Source organism: Sorex araneus, chromosome 1 (assembly GCF_027595985.1).
Source record: "Sorex araneus isolate mSorAra2 chromosome 1, mSorAra2.pri, whole genome shotgun sequence".
Classification (NCBI taxonomy): Eukaryota; Metazoa; Chordata; class Mammalia; order Eulipotyphla; family Soricidae; genus Sorex; species Sorex araneus.
In genome coordinates, this window is record NC_073302.1 from 158,042,568 (window position 1) to 158,070,359 (window position 27,792).

General features: G+C 40.9%; 2 protein-coding genes across 5 annotated transcripts in view; one reads left to right on the plus strand and one right to left on the minus strand.

The window, feature by feature from the left end:
• ACOT12 (acyl-CoA thioesterase 12) overlaps positions 1-27,792 on the minus strand; it is a 76,845-nt gene that overhangs the window by 15,093 nt on the left and 33,960 nt on the right. Inside the window, exons 12-15 of one of the 2 annotated variants that reach the window (XM_055123442.1) lie at positions 23,480-23,613; positions 20,177-20,305; positions 18,745-18,871; positions 18,278-18,430 (exon numbers count right to left, since the gene is read on the minus strand). In XM_055123442.1, the coding sequence (XP_054979417.1) occupies positions 18,290-18,430; positions 18,745-18,871; positions 20,177-20,305; positions 23,480-23,613 (531 nt within the window). In that variant the 3' untranslated portion in view covers positions 18,278-18,289. Of the gene's footprint in view, positions 1-18,141; positions 18,431-18,744; positions 18,872-20,176; positions 20,306-23,479; positions 23,614-27,792 lie in introns of those variants that run through there. The other variant, XM_004613223.2, reaches the window with a different exon arrangement.
• ZCCHC9 (zinc finger CCHC-type containing 9) lies at positions 1,106-10,758 on the plus strand. Of its 3 annotated transcripts, none has more exons than XM_055123458.1 (6): positions 1,106-1,159; positions 2,172-2,573; positions 5,416-5,566; positions 6,296-6,388; positions 8,774-8,842; positions 10,172-10,758. In XM_055123458.1, exons 2-6 carry the CDS (start codon positions 2,193-2,195, stop codon positions 10,288-10,290), a joined length of 813 nt encoding a protein of 270 aa, XP_054979433.1. In that variant the 5' UTR covers positions 1,106-1,159; positions 2,172-2,192; the 3' UTR covers positions 10,291-10,758. The 3 variants fall into 3 exon arrangements, with proteins under 3 accessions (XP_054979433.1, XP_054979425.1, XP_054979428.1); XM_055123450.1 differs by having other exon boundaries at positions 1,137-1,500; XM_055123453.1 differs by having other exon boundaries at positions 1,156-1,299.

A 27,792-nucleotide genomic window follows, 5' to 3' on the forward strand; every position in this document is an offset into this window, starting at 1 on the left:
AAGCAATCAAATTATAACAAATTTCAGATGAATATTACAATCCATTTCACCCCCACAAAATCCCTTTTCCTTAGATAACCATGGAATGTTTGATCTTGTCTTGGCTTAGTACCTAGAGTGGAAGCATCATAATGTATAGGCTTTTATTAATTTCATTTGGCATAATATCCCCTAGTTTCTAAGAGGGTATTATACCAAGTGAAATGAATAAATCATGTCACAAGGACATGATTCTGTTAACTTTTTCTGGCTGAGTAGCATGCCAGTCTATGATATATATCATATTATATATAATATTCTCCTTTATTCTCCGTGCTTCCATGGGCACTTATAGTGTTTCCACATCTTGGCTATTGTGAACAGATGAATGGCAGTGTTTCCTTTTTGGTTTTGGGGCTACACCTTGTGGAGCTCTGGGATCACTCCTGGCAGTGCTCAGGAAACCGTGTGTGATGGAAAAGGGTTGGTAAAGGGTTGACTTAGTGCCAGGCAAGCGTACCCTCTATGCTATCTCTTCCAGCCTCTAATTAGTGGTTCCCATATTCTTTGGATACACACCCAGAAAAGAAATTGCTAAGGTATATGAAATTAGTAGTATAATCTTTTTGGAGAGAATTTCCACTTTTCTCGAGCGGCAGCATCCAGTTTACATTCCCAGCAACCAGATACGAGGGTTTCCTTTTCTCCAGCAAAAAGTCCTTAACTTTATATCGCTGCGATTCACTCCCTCTGCCCTAATACTTTTTTACATCACGCCAACCTGGAAAACCCTCGTCCCCCTCCACAGCCAACTTCACCCGATTTTTGTTTTCAAAGTTCGATTCAATGACCACCTTTCTCGGGGGAAACCTATCCAGTGACTCCACCCCCTACACCCTCCCATCCGTCTGGCTGATAAACTCTAGGCCGCATGCATGCAGCACTCCTCTTCGCTGGGTGCTCACGTCGAGAACAGCACCTTCAAATGCCCGCGCTGCATCAACAACGTCTCAGATACAAGCAGGGAACTCGGAAGGGGTCCTAGCAGCCACAGTTAACAACCTCTAGCCCGCGGTAGCGGGGCTCACCGGAAGTGACGTATTCTCGGGGACGACGAGCTTCCGGTCGCAAGCGTCCGCGTCTGGCTGGCCAACTCCGCTGCTCTGGAGGATTCTTCCTGGTAAGACGCTGCCGGCAGCGGAGGAACCCGACCCCCCAAGGTTTTCTCTGGTTCCTCGAGTTGGGCAGAGGGATCGCCCCTGACACCTGGTGGGGCTGGAATGCCGGGGTCGAGCCGCCCGAGCGCGAGTGCGGGAACCGGTCAGTGTCCGGCGCTGCCTGCTCCTGCCTGCTCTTGGCAGGCAGCCCCGACCGGGTCATCCGTGCAGGGTTGATACCCGGGACTTCCCCCTTCCATCAGCTCCGGCCCCCCCACGGAGACTGCATAGCAATGAATCTGCCCTAGTGGTCGTGGGCTCGGCTGCTCGGGTTCTGGTACCCCGACCTGCTCAAAGGCGATCGGTAGGCCTGTCACCCAGGATTTGACAGCTTGGGGTTTGAAGTCGCTCGTACCCTAATTAGTAAAAGAGATCATTCCCCTATCACTTTATAGCAGCACTCTAAGTGTGTGTGTGTGTGTGTGTGTGTGTGTGTGTGTGTGTGTGTGTGTGTGTGTGTGTGTGTGTGTGACCTGCCTGGGAGGGTTAAGAACACACTTCAAAGGACAGGATTTCTATAAACTCACTAATTTTGCTTTGCACATCACTTGCGTTACAGTGGGCAGCTTAGCAAGGCAACTGGAAGCGAGTCTCTCAAGACCCTAGCGACAGGGAAATAAGCGGCTGGAAAACTTCAGATTGTGGATAGTCACTTTGTTCACTGTAATACTGTGTGATTTGGCAAGGTTTGAATTTGGGTTCTTCGTGAATTGTTTTCCAACTTTAAGCAAGCAAGCACTTGTATGTGTGTATGTGTGTTCTATTTACTTGGCAGGCATCCTTGGTAAGAACTAGATTTGCATACTAACATGTCTCTGCAGAATATTGTTGAATTAAGTATATACACCTAATGAGGTTTAGAAAGTGTCTAATCATAACATATAACTTTAGCATATAGATGGGCAAATGTGACATAGCATATAATTCTAGTGTTTTGTTTTTAAAGGATGTTTATCGACCATACTTGTCTTACAGATTAATAGTTAGGGTGAGACCATGACCAGGTGGGCACGAGTTACCACGACCCAAAGCAAGAGACCTTTCTCTGCCACATCGTGGGAGGATTTGAAGAAAGGAGCCTCTGAGGGGAAAAGCCAAAACCTACCAAAGCGTCAACATGAAGTCAATAAGCTGTCCCTTAAAAAGGGTGCACCCCAAGCAAAACACAAAAAGAACAAGAAGAAAAAGGAGTATTTAAATGAAGACGTGAATGGATTCATGGAATACCTAAGACAAAACTCACAGATGTCTCACAGTGGGGAGATAATAGCAACAGACAGTCAGGAAGTAAGGGACGAAATAGCAGTTGCTTTAAAGAAAGATAATCGTCGGGAAGGAAGACGATTAAAAAGGCAAGCAGCGAAGAAAAATGCAATGGTAAGGCCATCGCTTTCACCAAAACAGGGCATCTAGAAATGTACATTCTTACAAACATTTTAATAGAGGCTGATTGTTTTGTTTTACTTTATAGAGCATCTCTTTGAGGGCTAGTAATAACACTAGGACTCCCTTTAGCACTTGCTATATGGCAAGCACTTACACGGGTCAATTAGCACAACATTACAAAGATTTTGACTAGAAAACATTGAAGTGCTGGCAGATTAAGTATATTGCTCAAAGCTTCTTATTGGGGAACAGAAATGAAATTCAAAACCTGTTCTCACCCCTGCCTTGCAGTAGTGTATTTTTAAACAACTGCTTAAAAAAATATCAAAATTAGAAGGAAGGTTAAGTACAACGGGTTGGATATGTATGATTTCTGCTCACTTAGGATTTTTTTCTCCACAAAAAACTGAGGCGCAGCAAAGAGATCTAATAAGGTCACACCAGTTAGAGTCAGAGCAGAGTCTAAACTTGAGATTCTCCCTACCTCTTGCTCCCTGTCTCCCTGCGTTGCACTCAGAGGAACGTTAGGGGTGACAGGTTTAACTTCCCTGGTACTGAGCCCAAGATAGGAACTAGCAGACACAAGAAATGAATTAGTGGAAGTCTTTCTCTGCTCTAAGAGAGTTTCCAAAGTTTTAAGACTACTGAAGAATCAGGATTTGGAGCGAATTATTTCACTATTTTATTTTGAATATTTTAAAATCCAATTTTGTTTTGGGGGGTGGGGGTGTTTGAACCACAGCCAGCAGTGCTCAGAGGCTAATCCCGGCTTGGTTCCTGGAATCTAACCAAGGTCTGACAAAGCAACTGCATGTGAGCAAGTGCCCTATTATCTCTCTGCTCTCTTACTTTTTTTTTTGTATCTTGGGGAGGTCACACCCAGTGTTGCTCTGGGGACCCCATGCTGTGCTGGGGCTCACACTAGGGTCAGTGACATGCAAGGCAAGTGCCTTCATCCTGTACTATCTCTGCTATCTCTGCTGTGCCCCCTCACTTAAAAGAATAATAAAAAATAAATAAAATTACTAAATATACAGGCTTGAGTGGATCTAGCCTTTTTAAATGTGATTTCTGCTTACAGGATTCATCATTCTGTGTAGCATCACGTTTCTAGATAATTATCTTTTTTTAAATTTTTTTTAGAGGTTATATGAGGAAACATTTCTTGTGAATAAATTAGGATAGAAAAGATAATGATTTGTTTACATCAGGGTACTGTTTTGTTTAAATTGTACAATTTAAAACAGGTTAACTTAAAGTTCAAACAAATTAAATAAAGTTAATTTTATTCACACAAGTAGTGTGGTGAATTGCAGACTATTTGAAGAAGAATATTATAACCTTTTGAATAAAGGTTTTTGTTTTAATTACGAGGATTTTTCTTAAAGGGTGTTTTATGTTAACATACTTTAATACATAGCTCATATGTCACTTACCTTCAGGTCATGTTCTTGCTATTTAAAAATTTTTTATTAAGATATTGAGGTTTGCTAAATATGTTCTCCACATTCTCATTACATGTGCATTAAATTTAAGTGTCATTCAAGAAATTTTTACCTTTTTAAAAAAAATTATTCAAGACATTTGTATTAGGAGATTTGTATTTTCTTTTATAATTGTGAGGCCACATCTGATGTTGATGGGCACAGCAGTGTGTTGGGGGCGAGGTGGGAAGTGGAGTGGGGGGCCTGGGAAGGTGTGGTGGAGATGAAGTTGGAGTTGGGAAGGGGTGCAGGGATTGAATCCAGAGCCTCAAACACAGTGCAGTACTTTTTAAGCCACATCCCCAGTCCTTAAAGATTAGGGTTTGGTTGTCAGGTTATTCAAGACTGTCTTAGAAACTCAAGACTCCCTATGGCGGTGATTTGCTTGTTAGCCGTGCCTTTTTCTGAAGTTGTAGAATACATGCCCATTCTCTGTTTGGACCAATTCTTTTTAAATATAAAAGTTTCTGCAGAGTAAAGGAACTTTTGTCCAACATGTTAGTAAACAAGGGAAAAAGAAAGGCCATAGTTTCAAATACATGTCTTATTTTGTGTGCTTAAACTTGAGTTTTTAAAAAACCTGTGCTTATATTGAAAGAGCAAAGAAGGATGAACTGCTCATTATTCAAGAAATATTTGTAATTTTCCATATGAAATAAAATAGTTTAATATCATCTTTGCTAATGCTCTCATTTATTGCAGCAAACAAGTGGCTACCAAATTATAGGTAGTATTACATAGCAGTAAGGTAAAGCAAACAAACCATTATCCTCCATAAGTTATATTTTTAAATTATGGGTACATAGGCTAAAAAATAAAAACTATCTGAATATTAAAGATATGTAACGACAATATACTTCATGTTTAAAAGAATAATTTGAGGGCTAGAGAGATAGCTCAATGTGCTGAGGGCACACATTTCATGTAGAGGTCCCGTTTGATCCCTGACATTGCACTGGTCCAATGAACACTGCTAAATGTGCCCCCCTAACCTTCCAAAGTATGTTTTGAATTATGTCTAAGTATGATCTGAGGGCCAGAGCAATACTATAGTAGGTAAGACACTGTCCTTGCATGTGGCTGACCCAGGTTCAATTACTGGCACCATACTGGATCTGGAAAACCACCCGAAGACTGAGTTTTTAAAAACTCTAAGACCCTCTGATGGAAATGCTGCTGCTTATTGTTCAGCAATGTGTGAAACTCCTTATTTTTCATACAGACAACAAATTATGCTGAGATAAGTAGCTAGATAAATGACAAGTGTTTTAAAGTTTTTTCGATATCAGTAATTGATACAACCAATGTGGGTTTGCCTTGTCTGCAAATGCATTTTCTTTTTTTTTCAGGTATGCTTCCATTGTAGACAGCCGGGCCATGGGGTTGCAGATTGCCCAGCTGCCCTGGAGAACCAAGATATGGGCACGGGAATATGTTACCGGTGTGGGTCCACAGAGCATGAAATAACCAAGTGCAAAGCAAAAGTTGACCCAGCTCTAGGTGTGTGTGTGTGTGTGTGTGTGTGTGTGTGTGTGTGTGTGTGTGTGTGTGTGTTTGTTTGACATGTTTGGTCTGGGTAATGAGAAGAGTGGCCAATAAGTAATGACTGCTTATTTTTTGATTGACAGAGTTTGTTTTGAGTATGTCACATAAATTTTATCTTTTAATTTGGGGGCTACCCAACTAGTACTTTGGTTCAGTGGTTGGGCCCATGAGTTGTGCTGTTTGTCCAGTGTTGCTGGTGTTCCTTTAGGTGAGCTGGGTGGGGGTGACAAGCAGGGCACTGGAGTCATGGTGGCATGTGGTATTGTGAGTTGAACTCAGGTCCTGCACATGCAAGCCATATATTCCTGACTGCTGAGCACATCTTGCCCCAGCCACGTGGTATTTTTGAATTATATGAGATTAAATTTTAAGTTGTGTTAAATACACTTTTGGGCTAGAGCCATGGTACAGAGAATAAGGTGCTTGTCTTGCACGTGGCTGACCTGGGGTTTGATCCCAGTCACCATATATGGTCCCCTGAGACCTGCCTGGAGTGATCACAGAGCCAGGAGTAAGCCTGAGTATTGTTGGGTATGGCCCCAAACAACTTCCCCCTCCTCCATTAACAAAAAAGAAAAATCAGTGTTTTCTTATTGGCAGTATTTTTTTTAAAAAGTATGAATTATGTGACACACATAACTGATTCAACAGGCTAGTAACCATCTCAACCCTTATTCCTTACAGGTGAATTTCCTTTTGCAAAATGTTTTGTTTGTGGGGAAATGGGGCACCTGTCTAGGTCCTGTCCTGATAATCCCAAAGGACTTTATGCTGATGGTGAGTACTGTTTCCCTTCTGAGTCAAAATTGGGGAGTTGGGCTGGAGAGATAGTACAGTGGGTTGGATTCCTGTTACGCTCTATGACCCCCTGAGTCTTCCAAGGAGTGATCTCTGTGTGCAGAGCCAGAAAAAAGCCCTGAGCACGGCTGAGTGTGGCTCAAAAAGCAAAAACAAAAAAGAGGGGTGGGGAGTCAGAGGAGAAGTTTCCAGGCAGAGTTGTGATTTAAATTATACTCAGTCAGTTCTTGAATAAATTCTTAAGTTGCAAAACCTTGAGAATTTTATTATTTTTATCTTTATCTAGTGCTGTTCTGTGTACTGGTCTGTATAATATTTCATCTCAACCAAATCAGAAAAAAAAATATGTTTCAAACATTTGGTGCTTCAGCAGCCATCTATGAGAGTATATATATATACCTACATCTTTTAACAGCTTAACAAAGATTGTATTTTAAACTAATGTTAAGATTTTAAAGAGAGTGTTATGAATTTAATCTCAGTCTAGCATACTATTGTGGGTAGAAAAGGGCTGGTACATGCTATTCAATATTTGTGATTTGGCCTGAATATTTTTCCTATCTGGCATGGGATCATATAACTTTCTGATCAATCCCCACAAGAAAGTTTGTGATAGCTAAAACTTTAAGAAGGAAACTGTCGTCTTTTGGTGTGAGTTATTCAACAAGCCGTCTGGCATCTTCTGGTTCTGGACACCTCTTGTTGATGTCTTGGGTTCCTTGGGGAAGCAGGTGGGAAAGCATCACTTTGAGAGTCACAGGCCAGTTTAGCTCTAGCCCAGCACCACTGCTAACTAGCTGTGGAGCTCAGGCCAAGTTATTTCACCTTACTCATCTATTACCTGTAAAATGGAAGAGATATATCTGGAAGTGAGGATGTATTTCATTGATTCTGAGATATATTTCACATTTAGTGTCTCTGAACTCAACATGTCTATCTTTGGGGGCATTGCCACAGAATTATTAGTAGTTTTTCTTTTATTGGAGAAATCTATAATGCTACATACATCTTAAAGTTAGCAATGTCTTAAATTTGATGAATTACAATATTTATTTGGAAGAGTTATAAGAATTAAAATACATTATCCAGGTGTCACTTTTGTTTCTCTGTACTTTAGTAAAGAAACTTGGGCTTGGGAGTTACTCAAAGGACCTTTTCTGAAGCAGGTCAGACAACTTGGATGATGGGGAAAGAAGGCTTTGAATGACCAATCAAAATGACTGGGATATTTTTTAATGTGTAGCAATGGGAGTCAATCACAAAAGACAAAGAATTCAGCCAAGTTGATATCTTAAAGGTGTCATTTTTCTAAGTCAGTAAATATTAGTATGGTCATGATAATGTTTGACCACTGAGTAATAGTGTTTGACCATTAAGTGACTGACTCCTCACAGGGACTGGAGAGTTGTTCAGTGGGTACGGTGCTTATCTTGCACAGGGCCAACCCAGGTTCGATCCCGGGCACCCCATACGGTTCCCCTAGCCCTGCCAGAAGTAAGCCCTGGGCATCACTGAGTATGGCTTAAAAATCAAAACAAAACAAAAACAAGCAAAACAAGATTCCACACAACCCTGAAATATAGTTGATGTAGGCATATAGGAGTTTATTAGGATTAAGATGCCTGGCAGATAGATGTCACTGAAACAAGTCATTCCTTCTCTGACTAGTCCCCCTATCTAACTTCTACAGCAGATAGATAACGGTTTTTGTTTGATTGGGTTTGGGGTGTTTTTGTTTTTGTTTGTTTGTGTTTTGGGTCATTGGCCATTTATGAATCATATTAAAAACTGTGGCTATCTTCCTCCACGAAAAAATACATTGGCACACCGATTTTGCACAAGGCTAAAAAGTTTACAGTCCCATGAGCCATGGTAAAAAGCCAGACTTCTGGATTCCGGGCAGTACCTCTTGGACCCTGCAGAGGACAACTGACTTCCATCTTATTTCTTTTCTCTTTCCCACTTTGCCCCTGAGAGCAAGCACAAGAAATTGTGGCTAGCAGGGCTGGAGTGATAGCATAGGAGGTGGGTGCTTACCCTGCATGCATCTGACCTGGCATTCCATACAGTCCCCTGCTCACTGCCAGGAGTAATTTGTGAGTGCATAGCCAGGTTGGTGTTACTTTTGTTGCCCATAGCCAGGTGTAACCTCAAAATAAAACAAAATTGTGGGTAGATATGGTTCTGTGAGGTGGATAGGAATGGAGAGCTGACTTTTTCATAGGAGTATTGGCACCTGTTCAAGTTCCTGGCTCCAGCTACTTTTATAACTGACAGGTTGTTTGAGTCGAAAAAGATGAGAGTACTTAGAGGCATTAAAATCCTAAGTATGTGATTTTTTTCACTGATTTCCTCTTTCACTAGGTGGTGGCTGCAAACTTTGTGGCTCTGTGGAACATTTTAAGAAAGATTGTCCTGAAAGTAAGGATTCAGGTGAGATCTCTGGGCCTCTGTTTAGAAGGGTTAGTTTAGTATTTCTTTAGTTGTCTATGAATCTTGTAATTCATAACTTTTTGAGTTTCTACTTATTGTAAGACAATCTCATTTTCTGCTGCAGTGATGACTTATCTCTCTCAGCTCCGGGTACAATAGTGACGAGTAACAATATTAGCTGATGTTCTCAGGTGGGGAGAAGAATGGCCAGTAAGCCTGACTCTAAAGCATCTTACTCATAAACATTTACATTAGCTGCTTAATGAATTTAAAAATAGAGCTAATTTTGTTACTTAAAAGTATTGATTCACAAAGAAAATTTAGATGTGAAAATAGTGTCACCATTCCTGGGTTGATTATCCTTATATATACTTTGTAGTAGAAGGATTCGGGGTTGATTGCCAAAACTGCCGGAAATGTTATCTACGCAGTATCTGGCCAGTAATGATTTCTGCCTAATAAAATATAATACCCATGGTCATCGAAAACTTTATAGGCAGACTGCCCTATAGTCTAACCCACTGTTCTCTCACAGATTACTTAATCTGGTTTTTATTTTCCTGCTAAGCCAATAAGCAGCTTTGTAAATGTTCACTATATCTGTGGCAGATTTGGGAGAAGTAGAGGCTGTTGCTCCATTCATTTACCTGTGTTAGAGTGATAATAATCCTATATGAATGAAAGCCAGGTAATAGAGCAGCCTTGTAGAGCTTCTTAGTGGGGGAAGCACATTTCTTTTTATTTTACACCATCCTAGTTCTTCTCAAATAAGTTTGCTCATTCTTACTCCCTCTAACATTCAAATTTGAAAAACCTAGAGTTCTTGTTTACAGTCTTGTCTAGAAAAAGATAGTCTTTACTAAGTTTTAAGCAGCGAGATTGAAATGATGAAGTGGAATTTGAATTCTCCCTCCGGGGAGGATTGCCACTTCCCAAATGACAAGACTGACAAGCAGATGTTGTATAATTTCACAGGTGGAATCTTGTGCATTTAGAACTGATGCTTCATAAGTCTTGCTGTTTACAGACTCTTGGAATTCATTGACTCTATAATGACGAACTCTGGGAAAGAATGAAAGAGCTTTCTCATCAATTTGTGCATTGCAAAGCAGTCACCACATTTCCCTAATTGGGATGAGAAATTGCCTGTGGTACTCTGAAATCAAGGGTTATAATCAATTACAGAATTGCTCACTTTTTAGTTATGGAATCTTCCCTCCTTGTGATTATCCATATCAAAACTAGTTCTTACGCTGAACCAGTACCAATCTAGGTGGCTGTGTCTGGTGGTCATTTTCCTTATATTCTGACTTGTGTATTCCTTTACAGAGCGAATGGTCACAGTTGGTCGCTGGGCGAAGGGAATGAGTGCAGACTACGAAGAAGTTTTGGATGTGCCCAAAGTACAGAAACCTAAAACAAAGACACCCAAAGTTGTTAACTTTTGATAAGCATTATTCCTGTTGTCAGCCATCACCTCACAGTGCCGTCCTGGACTAGGTCAACTTTACCTGTTGGAGCTGGGCTCCTGAGGAGGCCTGTAGCAGAGCTACCAGTGGGGTGTGGGGTGTGGGGGTGGTCGATTTTCTGACTTTACCCATCAAGGACTATAGTCTAAAGTAGGTAGAAGAATTTTCAATTTGATTCTCTGAAAGAACATCTTTCAGAAGGAAGAACTGAGGTGTAACCAAGTGGTTATATACAGGATTGTAACAATCAACTTTTTTAAAAAACAAAATCAGGCATTTATATGAACCACCTGTAAACTAAAGGTAACTTCTTTGCAGTTGGCAATCTTAGAGAACATGAATTTTTTGCCTATATTTTTCTGGTTCAAAGTATTAGTTTGTTATAACAAATTTATTTATAACTTATCATATAAATCTGTATTTGAAAATGTTGAATAAAAAACCTCATTTACTATTTGGTTGTTTTTCTGAATACTTAATTCTGAGTAGAATTAGCCATTGCCCATTAATGTCCTTATAAAAGCCCTTTAGGGAACATGGTCTTTTATGACTCCAATGAAATAAAAATGGGGATATAGAGTATCTTAGCCGAACCGCAGCTTTTTCTTTGCCCTTGATTTTTGAAGAATTAATTCTAGCCAAAAGTCACTTTCGGGTATTTAACCAGAAGGGTGGCACTTAGCAGATTGTTCATCAAACTTTAATACTATTCGGTCATATTAAGATGAGTCAGGGTGAGATGCAAGCAACACCATAATAGAACACTAATCAGAGACCCATTAACTTCTTTGTTTGATTTGATGAATACATGCATACTTAATACATATATTTCACAAGGCTTAAGGCTCCCATTGTACTGTATAATGCAATGACTAGTGGATTTTGTATTTCATTTGGAATTTTACCTGATTGGGTATATTTGTAACTGAGGGAAGCAGCTGTGATTAGTCACTGATGCTTCAAAAGCAAAATATTTACCAAATAAGAAAAGAAACACTTTTCTCTGCTTTAATGTCTGCACAACTCAACAGTTCTAGCTTAATAGGAGCGGTTCTTTTCTTTTCATCGAGAGAAGAAAACAGGACAGAATACTGCTCAGCATCCCAGAATTTAAGGAAATGAGTAGTGCCATTTAGCAGGAACTGCACATGTCATGCAGCTGGAGAAGGATGGAACTGCTGCCGTAGTCATTCAGTCCCGACACCAGATTGGGTTCACCTGTCCTATTAAGACCAAAGGCTCTGTGGAGCCTAAAACCTGTCAGCTGCAGGATAAGTAAGGGTTTTATTTTGTGTACAAGCTCTTCACTGCAGGAGTATTAGTTTCCATTTGTCTTACTTGGAGTTTTGGTTTTTTTTTTAATTTGTTCAGATTGAACTTTTAAAAAAGTACAGGACCAGAATGATACCACAGTGGAGAAGGCATTTTCCTTGCGCACTGCTGTCCCAGTCCCCATCCCAGTACTCCATATGGTCCCCCCAGGACCACTAGGAGTGATCCTCGAGCATAGCTTCTTGAGACCCCAAAACAAAACAACCAACAACAAACCACAGCACTGTCTGTGTAGTGTTGTGTCACTAAATTTGCAAGTAACCATCTTATCCAGCTCCAGCATGGGGTCATCATCCTACTCAGCAGCTAGTTACTGGGGCCAGAGCGATAGTACAGCGGGTAGGACATTTGCTGACACGAGTTTGATCTCCAGCATCCCATATGGTCCCTCAAGCACTGCCAGGACCAATTCCTAAGCATCTCTAGGTGTTATCCAAAAGGCAAAAAACAGAAACGAGTCACTAGGCATCAGCCACCCTACCCCCCAAACCTGGTACCTACTGTTAAAAGAGATTTTATCTCCACGAATCCAACTCCCTTAGGCACTTAATCTTATTATATATCATATAATAATAATAATAATAAAAGCCTCTGTCCTTTTGTATCTGACTTAGTTAACATTTTCATGTTAATCCATCTTCTAGTATGCGTTTTGTTAAAAGGAATTATGTTCATATTTAAAGCTAACTCAAACTGTCTTACAGATATTCTAATGCTGTTAACAGGCTCATTCAAAAGAAAAGTAAATATGTTGCGCATATAATCTGATATATATATGTATATATATATATATATATGTTTTTTTAAAGAAGACAGCATGAGAAGACTAAGACAACTGGGTTAGAGAATTTATTTTCAGATTTTTTTTTGAAACCTGAAGGTTTTCAAAACTGGCCACTGAGTCAGGCCTATAAAGAGCGATAGCTCCTGAGTGGGGATGTAGGTGGGGGTGGTCAGTGACCTCCCCTCTCAGTCCACTCTAGAGACCTCAGGTTCCAGAAGTCCCAGTGCCTTGATACCAGCTTGTGATATCCCATCATTGGCCACTGTGTTCACCAAGGGTCAGCGGCCTTTAATTATGCTCACTCGGGGTTGCTACAGTGCTCACACTTGCTCACCAGAGGTCACACTTCCTGGCTGTGGCACTCACCCATCTTTTTAGGTGCAGAACTTGCTAGGAGTTGCACAAAATGACTGGAAACCACTTGTGGCACTGGGGATCATAGACAGCTGGGCTGCCAGGCTCAAAAAGTAGTGTCACCAGAATCATGCTTGGAGCATCATGTCAGGATCATGCTGGGGCATGTGGAACACTAAAATTTTAACTTGTGATTATGCATAGGAAAGCAGATGCTTTAAACCCTGTTCTATTTCTCTGGGGCTGTACACAGGCCTGCAGACACACTTGTCTTTGGGGAAAGAGAGGGGCAGGCCCAAAGTTGTGGCTTAGAAGGTCCAGAGACTACACCAGTGATGCTCAGTGAAATGGGCTGGTGGTTCAATGTGTGTGCGCCTAAGGATGTGATGATGGCTCACACGTGTATAGGGCCTCCCGGGATACACCAGCTATGGTTAGGGGACCATGTGGTGCTGGAAATCGAACCTCAATCAGGCTTGTGGTAGACTTGTGCCCTAACTGTTGTACAATATCCTGGCTCTTTTCTTTTTTCTTACCTTCACTGTATCACTGTCATCCCGTTGCTCATCAGTTTGCTTGACCGGGCACCAGTAACGTCTCCATTGTGAGACTTGTTACTGTTTTTGGCGTATCAAATATGCCACAGGTAGTTTGCCAGGCTTTGCCGTGCGTGCGGGATACTCTCGGTAGCTTGCTGTGCTCTCTGAGAGGGATGGAGGAATCGAACCCGGGTCGACCACGTGCAATGCAAATGCCCTACTTGCTGTGCTATCCTTATCTTAGGAGGGGGAATTGGGTTACACTTAGCAGTGCTGAGGAACTACTCCCAGCTCAGTGCTTGGGGACTGCTTCTGGCAATGTTCTGAGAACCTAGTATGCCTAGAGATCAAGCTGGACCTCTGGCATGCAAAGCAAACACATTCACCCTTTAAATGGTTTCTCTGGCCCTGATCATGGGATTCAGGGGAGAAATAAATTCTGATTCCTGGGTTGAAAGAATAGAGAAGAGGAAGATCTGAATTAATGGTTATAATCTAGATGGGAATAAAACTATGCTTTAGAGTAGGATTGTTATCAGAGAGTTTATTGGAAGGGATCTGGCCATGCGGGGGAAGGGTGTTGCGGGCTGAATGAGGGCTAGAGACTGAGCACAGTGGCCACTCAACACCTTTATTGCAAACCACAACAGCTAATTAGAGAGAGAGAACAAAAGGGAATGCCCTGCCACAGTGGCAGGGTGGGGTGGGGGGAGATGGGATTGGGGAGGTTGGGAGGGATGCTGGGTTTACTGGTGGTGGAGAATGGGCACTGGTGAAGGGATGGGTTCCCGAACTTTGTATGAGGGAAGCATGGGCACAAAAGTGTATAAATCTGTAACTGTACCCTCATGGTGATTCACTAATTAAAAATAAATAAATTTAAAAAAACATCAAACTAAATAGATTTTCTTTTTAAAAAAGTGGACTTAGGGTGAAAATGACATAGTTAAATGGTTTGTATTGGAAATGTTAATTTTGAAACGTTAGTAGAAGTATTTCATTAGACACACAAATATAAAACTAAGGATAGGTTAGGACTAGTAGCATAAATTTGGGATTTGCTGGGAGGCAGATGGCTTTTAAAACCCAAAGATGGAAAGTTAAGAGCTAGTTCAAGGGCTATGGGTCTTTGCATGTTGCCAGCCCCCTTTTGATATCTGGCAGTGCATAAGGTCCCTCAAGCATGTCCAGAAATACCCCTGAGCATGGGTGTATTTGGTCCTCTACCACACACAAAAATTGGGGTATTCTCCCCCTCCATATCCCATAAGAACATTCACCATGGAATGGAGTTACAAGAAGCCAAAAACTTTAGGGTAGTATAATGTGAAAGAGAAAGTGGAGAGAAAAAGAAGTGAAAGAGAAAGAACCATGAGGGGTCTCAGAAGTGTGATTAGTGAGGATAGGAGGAACCCAAGAATGTGACATCAGGGAAGCCAAGAGGATAAAATACTGCAAAAAGAAGGCAAATTTCTTGAAGTCTAGTTATGAGCCAAGTAAGTTAGGAGCAGGAAGTTTCAACAATATGGAGGCCAGAGGTGATCTTTGTGAAGTAAGGGAGATGAAAGTTGTATATGATGAATGAAATAGAGATATGAAGACTACATAGATAAATGGAGTACAGATTGCTGTGGTAGGATGGGACCATTGAATCAGACTAGTAACATTTTGCTTTGCTTGATTTCAGAGTCAAGTAATAGTGGCGATGGAAATAAACCAGTAGAGGTCAAGAAATTCTTGAGGCAAAGGAAAAATCAAAAGAAGAGAGTCCAGGAAGATTAGAGAAATTATTCTTTGCTAGGAGTGATATTTCACTAATTACAATAGGTAGGGCAGACATAGAAAGTGTACAGGTGGAAATATGAGAAGATTTCTGCCTAATTATCTTAAATTTTCTCAATAAAGTAATTTTTTACTACATGAACCATGTTGCAAGGTAGTAGACTTGAAAAGTTTGAGAGAAGAAACTGTGAAATAGTAAATCCTAGAGATGTATAGTAGGATTAGCAGAGACCTGAATGCCCTTTTGAAAATTTTGGTCATAAGTTCATTTCACAGTTTCAAGTGTCAGTGAAGGAGTTAGGCCTTGTAAATATCTTTTATTTAGCCATATTTGTGGTTTTGGTAGGTTTTGTTGAGTGAAAGGAGAGAGGTATGGTATTTACCAAGCAGTAATTAAAATGATAGGTCATAGAATCAAAACTAGGTAACAAAAGAGGATTTGGGGAGGGGTAATGAGCTGTGAAAATGGCAGAAAAATTAATTTCTAACATATTTTTAAATGTCTCTGAAAGGTCAAAAAATGAGGATGAGAAAAAAAATGTGTCAGATGGGTCATTTTTCTTTAAGTGATAGTTCATACTTCATACTTACAAATTGTAGCATGCATTTGTAACCTTAGCTGTCTCTAACTTTTTAATCTGAAGGTGGGTTACTGTCAAGAACCACAGAGTGTCTGAAATTCTTCCTAAACTAATTATTTTAGCCTGTTACTGCCTCATGAATATTGGAAAACAACATGTGACTGGATTCAAAGACAAAGGTCATATTATTCTTGACACAGCTAGAAGCATGGGAGTCGACCCATTTATACTGCTTTTGCTACCCCCTATTCCTCTGGGATGGGTTGTGGATTCAATAAACGCTGGAGACAGAGAGGGTCCCTAGCAGAGAGGAGGGACCCAGGGCCCAGCTCTCTGAGCAAATCACAAACTGCATATCAAGAGGCAAAGAAGCCGGACCTCTGTCTGCCAGGTGAGTCAGTAGATACTCCAAAGTCATAAACACCTGAAGCATGTTAGTTGCCTATGAAGTTAGCTAGAATCAGGAGATGAATGTAACTTGGAGTGTGGTAGAACCCTGCAAGTCTGTGCAATGAAGTGTTTGTTCTAATAGTTAACATGACCTTCAAGTGGATGAAGTAAATCATGAGCAAATTTTATCATCTTCATTTTAATGATTTAGAATCACAAAAGTTATTCCTTAACATAAATAAGATGAAGATATTTTTTCTGGATTTTTTTTTTTTGTTTTTGGTCCACAGCCAGCAATGCTCAGGGTTCATTCCTGGCTCTGTGCTCAGGGATTACTCTTGGCCATGTTCAGATCATCTACCCCAGATTGTCTGCATACAAAGCAAGCAACCTACACACTGTACTATTTCTTTGGCCCCATGGCGTATATTTTTAACACAATTCCTATAAACATACCAATAAAAATTCCCAAGTTTATTTCTGAGACATGTAACAACACCGATGATTAAAACCATTGGGCAGTGTACATTAAAAATAGTCTAGTTACTTTAGATTTTTTTTATTAAAGTAGTTCATCATTTCCTGCAAGTGTTTGAGTATAAGGACAAACTATATTCTTCTGATGAATGTTTGCATTTTCCCCCTAGAGTTTTTCTTTTAAATGATAGGAAAACTGAATACAAACCAGAAACTTCATTGCATTTAAACTAGGAAAAATTCATAGGAATGAACTTCCTACTTAATCAAAAAGCTTTTGGTCCTTTATAGGCACTTTATAAGTCTTGCCAACAAGAGAGGCATGAAACCTTGAGTCTTTCTTAAAATGCTTGGGTAGAGACAAGGAAAGAGTAAGCAGGATTCCATTTTCTGTTCTTAGTCTCCAAGGGGCCCAGGGTGATAAAAGGGCTTAGGTCCTTCCCCTTGGAACAGCCCTGTTTGCTTGAAACCTGGGCCCCGAAGAGAACCTGGGCACATTGCTTTTATTTCAACTGTCTTGAATTATCTCTCAATTTTTCTAATCTCTCTGGTATCTTAGCTCTCCCTAGATATGCTGAAAACATTCCCATCTCAAATGCTTTACTATCAAAATGCTCAAGTGTCCCTACATGAAACCCTCATACTAATAACCATCTCCGATATCTCCCCTCCTCTGCCAAATACATCTCTTGTACCTTGTTTAATCTTTCTTTAAATACCATTTCTTTTCCCAAAGTTCATGTATATGAAAGCCTGATGACATAGAATAATAAAAATAATTACAACCAGACCTCCCTAAGTGGATGTGGAAGAAGGGAAGTAGGTAGGAAGAGCAGTGTAGGGTTCAATAAACTAACAGCAGGATGTTTCTACCTCTTAAGTGCTCTGAACACTAATGGAGAAGTTCTTGAAATTTTAAAAGTTGTCTTGGAGATGAGGCTAACTTGACATATGCCGGCTTGTCTTAGGTGTGAAGACAAATCACAGTTAGAGTAGAATAATGAATGTCAAAGTCTAAGGAATAAAGTGCCAACATAATGATTATGAAGGAAGAGCACAGTTAATATTCTCTTTCTCTCTAATATCTCATTTTACAGATACTTTGTATGTGTATATATAGCAATAGACACTAAATTGGTCAGCCACCTTGAATATATGTTAAATGACACTAGTAAAGTAGGCCCTATTATTAAAATTGATTGGATTCCATTATGTTTTAATATCTCCCTAATTTAAAGCTCTAAACCATGTAATACATCTTGTCAGATATTCCTGACATACAGATGCCTTCTGTACATTGGACAGTCCCACATTATTAATCGACCACCTAGCTTATCTTTTTTTCTTTTATGAGATTCTAAACATTTAGAACATGTTTCACCTCTGCATCCTAAGAAAAGTTTATGATGATTTAAACCAAATACAAATTTTACCATTGTACAGAACACACAGTATTGTACATGAACGATTTTCTGGTGCTTGTGCCCCTGGGAAGGAGTAAGTCACAGATAATCTAAAACATATTTTTAAGCTTTTTTATTCCTAGTTCAAATTACTAAAGTTTAACCTGAGATATGTCTTGTGTTTTTTAAAAAATATTTTTTCAACTGCATTTTGTTTTAGTTCATTTTGCTATTTTTGTGGCCCTAAAGTTTGACAAGTGTCAGGAATAATGATACTTGGGTGGAAAAGTGGACAATCAAATCACAGGTAAGTAAAAAAATTACCATGTAAAGTGTTCATATCACCCCATCACTCAGAGTAGTCTCAATGAACTGTATGCAGGAAGCCGCTGTGTTCTCAATGGACTTAGACCAGCCACCAAGATTTCCAGCAAAATAAGGAAAGATGCTATCAGAAATCTGATTAAAGTAAGACACCTGTTTCAAAAAGAAAATACAATATTTTAAGTTCTTATTAACTTAGAACTTTTTTCAGGTACAGATATGACTCTTATTGGTGGTGATGGGGGAGTGGGGAAGCTTAGTTATCACCCTGGTCTTCTGGGGACCTTTCACAATGGACTAGAAAGAATGACCTTAAAATTGCCCTAGTGTGGAATCACATTACAGAATTACAATTGATTAGAAAATCTGGACAAAGAATTTCTCTAAACCCATGGGAGCAAATTAACCTAAAGATTTCTCTATACCGGTGAAAGAAAATTAATCTGCAGATGTTTCATCAAACTTACAATGCATGAATTGCTGTCAGTAGCATGGATGAGAAACCCAGCACATATAATTTCACTTCTCATGTACTGTGGAGAGGGTGGGACGGATGGCAGAATAACTGACTTCACTGCCACGGTGAAAGCATTGCTGAAAGAGAAAAACTCATTTTAAGATCTTGCAAGAAATGAAGATAAAAGTAAAATAGGTTCCTATCATTAATGCAATTTAATGTATAGGTAGAAGTGAAATTATGAAGACCCAGATCAGAGTGGTGGGCATTAAAAGGGTACAGCCTCTACATCCAACTGTGGGATATTACAACACCTTAGGTGTTTGCTCCCCAAGAATTACTTATATTTTGCATAATTCCACAATACTGGAATCAACCCCCGAACTGTTTCTTATGTTCTAATGTGTTACAATGTTATTCCTCTTCTCTTTATTTTTTAAATTAAAAACAGTATACATTGTTTTAAAGAAAGACCTAACAATTTAAAAACAGAGATCTTTGAGTTCACCCTAACCATAACTCACTCCCATGCTAGGGTGATCACTGATAACATTTTGTTATGCATCTCCTCAGATCTTTCTGTAAATTTATGTAAGATAATGCACACAAAGATATATTTTTCTAGAAATATAATCATTTTATAAATATTGGTCTACAATTTGAATTTTCACTTTACAATAAATCTTTGAAGTATTTCTTTATCAGTGCTTTGAAAGCTACTGCATATTTTTAAATGATGACACAGTATTCTGTAGTATGGCTCTACCATAATTTATGAAATGAAACTTCAGTTTATTTCTCATATCTTCTGGCATGATAAATGGTACTATATTGAAAGTCCATGTGCATTAATATTCATACATGTATGGGATTATTTATATAGGATGGATTTAACATCAAGAGCAATGCTTGCCAACTCCAGGTGTCGCCCCAGTCTCTCTTGCCAGCCTCCACTTGCATCTCTGAACATTTACTCTTGGGACACTTCTCTCTCCTTTGAACCTAGAGACCAGGCCCTGAGAAGTACAATGCCTACAGAGAAGCCCTGGAAAGTCACTCTAATTCACAGCTTTCATGGGCAGTCGGCCATTTTGGATGCCTAATACAATCAAGCTTTCGTAAATTCTAAACCAGTTCTGGATGTTTGCTTTTAGTTTTATTTTTTACTGGTAATGAACTGTTTCAAGATTTTTCTAAATATCAGTTTTATATATATATAGAGCAAAAGGAAAAGGGGCTGTTTAAGGAATACAGGGTCCTTTGCACATGACTGGCAATTAATGGATTGTTGTTTTTTTAAAAGATAAGATCCATCTAGAAAAGATTCTAAATATACATCTTTCAAGAATAGAAAGAACTACATTGACATCCTCATTTTCACAGCACTTTTTCCTTTCCATCCTATACTAGAAATGTTTCTCTGGTCTTTGAATCACACATACTCATCTTTGAGCGGTCTTCTTCGTGACACAAGTACCACCAAGTCTTTGGGTTTGTCTTCGTTCACTGTAGGACATGTGATATGATATATCTGATCATCTTCACTTACCCGGTCTATGATCTTACATGACCTATGTAATAAAACAATGAATGAAAAGCTGTGCTTTTGAAGACTAATGAATTATATGTAGACATCTAAGAAGATAAAATAAAATAGTTCATTGGAGATTGTAAAAAACTACGGCTCACCGAAGGGCCCGTGCACTCACGGGCTCTCCGGGCGGCTCTGTCTCACCACCCATGTTCGGTGCTCTGGAACCACTGTGTGTGGGCTGGATTGGGATGGCCGGTGGTCAAGGACAGGCGAAGGAAGAACGACCAAGCTGGTTGCTGATTAGTTATAATTTATTCAATATTCCATCTTTCCCATCTCCCGCACTTCTCGCTCCATCCTCTTTCTGGATCTACTTGCAGCCTCTCTCGCTTCTCTAGTCTCTCCCTTCTTTCATCTCTCCTCCTACTTGTCTCTCCCACCTTGCCTTCTAGGCTACACCCAGCCTGGTAGCAAAATCAACATAAGAAAGCCCTTCCTGAGGGCAGGGCATTCCAAAGCCCTTCCTGACTCTTAAGGTTTTTTCCTTTCCTTAGTCCAAACACTTATTAACATCTTAATACTAGTTATTTTTGTTCAGACATAGCAAGAGATACATTGAGGCTTGCAAGGCAGCTCTCCCGGCAACATCTTGCCACAGTCTCAGACTACAGCACTCAGGCCAGATTAATCATTCCTAACCTTAGCAGGGTCCAAATCTAGTTATCACTGTTTGGATCATGACAACATTTGTCCATGATCAAGCTCTTAACTTATAGTTAAGCATTAGGCACTTTGGCCAGGCCCATCTCGATGCCAGGGTAGCACACAACTCAACGCTTGCCCTGGGTCTGTCTCATCCCTCGTTGGGACCCTGCTTCTGGGGGAGTTAGGAAGTAAGGGCAGCTGAGGCTTAGGTCGAGAGAACAGATGCCCAGGAGGAAAATATCATGTAGAGTCAAATGACTTCCAGGTTACAAAAGCATAGCATTTGCTAAGTCTTCCTGTGTCCATACAAAAAGAACATTGCTCTGAATAAACTATGCAAAGGACTCAAGGAGAAGAGAAAAACAGTATTTACAAGTCAACAGAACACTAAGAAAGAAGCTACAAATAAACAAAGAGGAATGGGAGCACTGTGATGGGAGTAACCCAATAAACCTAAACTACCTGAGGCTATGTTATCCTACAGGAGATATTATTAACTTTGGAGTTAAAGAGTTTGTTCCTTAGAAGCTATGTTACATTAGGCAAGAAATTTTTTTCTTTTTTTTTCTTTTGGGGTCATACCTGGTGATCCTCAGGGGTTACTCCTACCTCTGTAATCAAGAATTACTCCTGGCAGTGCTTGGGGAACCTAATGAGATGGCGGGGAATAGAACCTGGGTCGACTAAGTGCAAGGCTAGCACTCTGTCTCAGTAACTTTATTTTTTCATCTGTAAGAAGTATAGTCCTAGCACAGTATTTGAAGTGCAGCAGGTACACAAAAAAAGTAAGCAGATTTAGAATTCAGTTCTTTCATTCCCCCTTCCATTTATTTAACTTGGCCAGAATGTCAAGTAACAGAAAATAGTAGGAGAAACATTTGAAAAGAACACAGACATTTAGATATTGTTCTTTCTAAAATCTTTGCACGTAAGAAGAATTTACAAATATGCTGCAAGAAAACTATGAAGTGATTCCTCTTCTCTTAGAGTGGCTTATTAGGAGAGCACTAACCAGGACGTTTCACTCTGGCATCTATACGTGTAGAACACTTGATCCTTGATGTTTCACTTTAGTGATAATAAATCTTCTATTACATGATATTAATCAGAGTGATGTTTAGACATCTTAAAGATGAACCTCTGGGGCTGTAGTGATAGCACAGCAGGTAGGGCATTTGCCTTGCATACGGCCGATCTGGGTTTGATTCCCAGCATCCCATATGGTCCCCCGAGCACCGCCAGGAGTAATTCCTGAGTGCAGAGCCAGGAGTAACCCCTGTGCATCACCGGGTGTGACCCAAAAAGCAAAAAAAATCAATCAATAAAAAAATAAATATGAACCTCTGCCTCATTAGGAATTGTAAATAAATAGTCATGCATAAAATTGGAAACCCATTGCAATGATCCTGCCCTTTCAGCAAAATGTTCATGAAACTCTCTTCATTGTAATCCAGGAGCTGTGACTCATTGGACCAGGGTGTGTGTGTGTGTGTGTGTGTGTGTGTGTGTGTGTGTGTGTGTGAGAGAGAGAGAGAGAGAGAGAGAGAGAGAGGAGAGAGAGGAGAGAGGAGAGAGAGAGAGAGAGAGAGAGAGAGAGAGAGAGAGAGAGAGAGAGAGAGAGAGAGAGAGATGTGTGTATGGGGGCTGAACACAATCACTTTCTGACAAGGTGCACATCTCTGAATTCCAGGAGAGGAGGGAGAGTAGCGGATGCAGGCAGGAGTTAACAGAATTGTAAGAGATGAAGGCTGCCAGGAGTGGATCTTGCTCAGACATCAAGGAGAGGGCAGAAAGAATGGCTTTCTCTCTCAGCTCCCCCTTGGGAGTTATGCTTCCCAGACAAAGACAGAGCCACTAAGTATCAGGAGTGGCAAGTGGGAAAGACAATTTGATATTTACTTCCTCAAGGGCACTGCTATTGTCTATTAAAGTGCAAAAGCCTGTGAAATTCCGAACCTGACAGAGCTTGGTTCCAATTCTGGCTCCATCACTTTACAGCCCACAATCTTGGCAACTCTCAGGAGCCTTCTTTTGTTAAATGGGGATACACTCTCAAACTTGAGTGACTGGCAGGATTATGATAAATGTGAGTAATCTATCAACTCAATCTGTCAGCTCAATCCAGATGATAAATAGATGATGATATTTTTTGTTTGGTCTCCATGGCATCCGATGCTGTTTTTTATGCAGAGCAAGCTTTCAAAATATTCCTGAATTTTAAAAAATTGAGTCCTCTGCCAAACAATTGGACTAGAGGGCATCCTATACAGGATTCAAAGTTGGTGAAGAAGATATTTTAAATGCGTCCTTAGAGGCCACAGGGAAAGTGCAGTGGGTAGGGCACCTGGCTTCTGCTGATTCCAGTTTGATTCCCCGAAATGAAACACATATAGTCCCCTGAGACCCACAGGGTGTGATCCCTGAGCACAGAGCCAAGAGTAAGTCCTGAGCACCCCTGGTGTAACTCCAAACCCCAAAATACATAAATAAAGCAATTTATTCTTACACATAATGGCAGTCCCACAGGGGTCTCTTGGTAAAGTCAGACAAGAGATGATAGGCTGTGTGTGCTGGTCTTTCCACTTGTTTTTCAACCCAAACAGATAAAGTGTCATGCTCTTCCAGAATATATATCTTTATCTAGGCGAAAACAATAAAGAAAGAAGAAAATATAAAGAAAAAGACATGGTTTTGCAACCTTAAACACCACGAGCATGCATACCTGGTCAGACTGCAGCAGGTGAGTATCTGGGTAACAAGAAAACTGAAGGATGGCAACAGTGCTTTAACCTGAGCCATCTTAGGCTGCCCAGAACGTCCTGCTCCTGTGTCCCCTCAACCAGTGTTTCTCAACTTAGGTCTGAACATGGTCCCCTTCCAAACTTGCTTCCTTCAAGTGGCCCCCTATCCTACCATGTGGCCCCCTTGTCTTGTGCCATGACAGCCCTTTGATGGGATTTCACCTGTGACCCTTTGGAATATCCTGGGGCCACAGCAGGTCTAGGCAGCGCATGGTGGAGAAATATTGATCTGAACAATGGGGACTTGAGGAGTGGTTAATTCTTGTGCAACCATTTCTCTGAGAAAAAAAAATTAAGAACTCAAACCTGTCCTCTCTTCATCTCTGAGACGCGTCCCTGCCTCTCTCCTGGAACAATAGAAGGTGTGTCCAGGCCACTCACCCCACCAGGCCTCCTCTCTCCCCAGAACAACCTAGTCAAGACTGTTGCCTGGAGCATCTTTCCAGGATGGCAGGCATGCCTCCAGGTGGGCCCAGGGGAGCCAGCCAGCAAGCTTCCCTCCTCTAGAAGCAACTCAGCCTCCCAGGATGAGCCCCCAAAGCTCTTTATTTGTTTAGCACCAAGTATTCATTTGTTTGTGAATCACCAGGGCTCATCCTCCGGGAGGCCTGCTCCGGGGTTTCTAAGGCTTTTTCCTTGGATCGGAGGACGTCTGATGACTTTGGGACCCATTTGACATCTACTTAAACATGAATGCATCCCAGGTTACTCTGAAATCCCTTTCTCCTGCCAATAACCAGAGCTATGTGCTTCTATCCCGCCCATTCTCCATCTCTTTCAGGCTGTTTTGAAGTTAGTGTTGCAATTTACCATCTTATAATCATTCCCATGGCAACAAGCTGTGAGAAGACAAACACGCACAGGGTTAAGACTTCAATACAGGAATCAAGCAGATGGAAAAATCAAGCTGTGAGGGAGAAAAACCTTTATTTAAGCACAAATGTCTTCAAGAAGAAAAGGAAGAAATTAGAAACTAAAAGCGGCGTGGAAAGGATGGCTTGTTTTCTTACACCACCTTCTCTTTCCAACTGAACTTTGTGCCAAGCCTAAATTCAAATAGCCCATAATGTCGGCCAAGACCTGGGTTGTAGGCATTAATCAAGCAAAGGGGCTTGACCAGGAATGGGGCTCCAGGGGGCCTCTGCGTCTCATGGCAGCGTGGACATGCCCAGCTCTGGCCCCTGCTGAGGTTATAGAAGGAGGCTCATTGGAGCAAACACAGAGGGAGGTTACCTTCAGTCTCACCTGGAAGCTGGATGGCTCTAAGCCAGCCAAAGATGTAATCTGGGGGTAGGTCAGGGGGCAGGGATACTGGGGACATTGGTGGCGGGAAATGTACACTGGTGAAGGGAACGCTGTGTGAGCATTGTATGAATGAAACCCAATCATGAAAATCTTTGTAACTGTGTATTTCATGGTGATTCAATTTTGTTTTTTTAAGAGGAGGTGAAGGCAGTGAAAGATAAATTTATTCATCAGATTTGGCCTTGGGGCTGCTGGAGGAGGAGTGGAGAGTGAAACACAATCTTTAGGCTTAGCATTTATTTAAAGTGGAATCGTGTGCCACTCGCCGCCGAGATGTGATCCCGGGGGTTGCACATGTGTGGTCTCTCCGCAGCTGCATGAGCATGACTCCAGAGGCCAGCTAAACTACTTTTGGGGTGGGAAGCTCCTTGCAGAATGTCTCCAGACTGAGAACTAAGCCTCAGCCCCATGCCTGCCCAGGAGGGGAAAGGTATTTCTCTCTCTCGCCTTTTTCCTTGCCGGGGGTGAAGGGTGTGGTGACCGCCATATTATGACGACCACAAATGAGAGTTACAAGCTTGCAATGATCCAATATCTGGAAGAAATTTCCCTGGACTTAATTGCTAGAATACACAAATCCAATTGTGGCCGTGCGACCTCATATCTCTTCACAACAGGTTTGACTCTAGTGGGGTACTCCTAACAGTAATAGTGAGGTTTTTGTTGAAATATTGAATGTAACCAAAGTAAAGAGAAAGTAAAGTGAAATTTATCAGTTTGGGAGTGGGGGGCAGGACGGGAGGTATACTGGGTTTTTGGTGTTTTTTTTTTTTTGTGGTTGAATAAGGGCACTGGTGAAGGGATGGTTGTTTTAGCATGTATAACTGAGACTTAAATCTGAAAGCATTGTAATTTTCCACATGGTGATTCAATAAAATAAAAAAAATTTAAAAATCCAGTCATTTGTAAAAATACTTTTTTTAAGGTTAAATATATAGACTTAATAAATATTTAAAATATGTCACTGAAAAAAAATAAAGTGGAATCGTGTATTCTCCAAAGTTCATGAATTAAAGTCCGAACTTCCAGCCACTTAGGATATAACTTTATCTAGGAGGAGGGCCATTGGAGATGGAATTATTGAGACTATCATCTCTAATCCAGCATGAGTGATCCAATTATTTATAAAGAGGAGACATTTGGTCACCAACACAGATTGCAAGTATGCCATATGAAGATGAAGTTGGAGATTGTGTGATGCAGCTATAGCCAAAGAACGACAAAGGTTGCCACCAAGGCACCAAAAGTGGGGGAAAGACCCAGAACAAAAAGTTCCTTGATCCCATCAAAGTAACTGATCCACTAACACCTTGATCTTAGGCTTGAGGTGTCTGTAACTTCCAGACAGTGCATGCTGGGTATTTAAGCTGCTCCTGTCATGGCGTGACCCTATAGGGGTGCTACTATGGGGGAGCCCTAGGAAAGTGACAGAGTACTTTTCCAGGGAGTAGCAATCCTCCTGCAACTGAGGCAAACTAAGTAGCCACCATGGAATTCTGTCCCTACAGAGATTGCTAGGCGGATCAGTGCAGTGCCCACTGCAATGTTGGATGCAGGAATGACATTTGGTCCTTCCCTGAAGGTGAGGGGACAGAAAGTCTTCATTGCTCTGCTGTGAGGGTCATTCAAATCAGTGAGATCCTTACAAAGCAGATGAAGATAGGTAGTGGTTGGTGTTATTCCAGATATGTTTTTTTAAAAAAAACATAATTTATCTTTAATTTTGTCATCCTCCTTTTTTTTTAATGGGGGGGGGGACACATCTGACTGGCTTAGGGCTTCCTCCTGGCTCTGCATTCAAGGGTTACTCCTGGCAATGATCAGGAGACTATATGGAATTCTGGGGATAGAGCCCAAATCGGCCACGTGCAAAGTAAGCACCTTGCCAGCTGTACTATCTCTAGCCCTTATCTTTTAAATTTTAGTTTAACTTTTTTTGGCTCTCAAATAGTGTTCAGGGGACACAAGGTCATGCAAAGACCCAAGGCTGAAGTGTTGTTTGGCCCTGCAGAAAGGAGAAGTAGCTGAGCTATGAGCAGTACTCTAGGGCCTCCAGAGCTACATAGGCAATGCTCTGGGGACCAGGCGGTGCCAGGGATAGAAGTGGGGTTGGTTGCATGAAGGCATGAGCCTTGACCTGAGTGTTATCTCTTGGGTGCTGATGTTGGCACATTTTAAACCCTACTGTTAGAAAGAACAACTTTTTGCCTAGTGAACAAATCCTCCAAATGAACAACTCTCTTTCATGCTTGAAAGACCCCAGGTTAAATTGCATCTGTAATTCATTCAGATGCTGTTCACGAATGCCCAGACACCAGTAATGATGCAAGAAGCAAATTTCACATTAGTTAAAGAAAACACAATCTCGAAATGTCTTTTAGGAGGGATGAGAAGAAATAATTTTTTGTCATGTTGAGACCACGTTTGGGCACCACTGAACCAAGCTGAGATAAAACTAATTAGATCCAGAGGGGCAAGGGAGACCCAGAAATATCCCAAAATGAGGCCAAAGATAAAAGAACCCCCAACCAAGCAGAGGATATTGAGGTAGGAAAGAATCAGTGAAGCAGACTTTGGGGCCCACAGGGTCACATTCAGTGATGCTTGGGTACAAATTTGATATCCAGGTGAGGGGAGCATAATTGCTGGAACTCCAAGGCACTGTTGATAATTACGATGGGACAAACTGGACCATCCTGGGAAAGCCAAAACT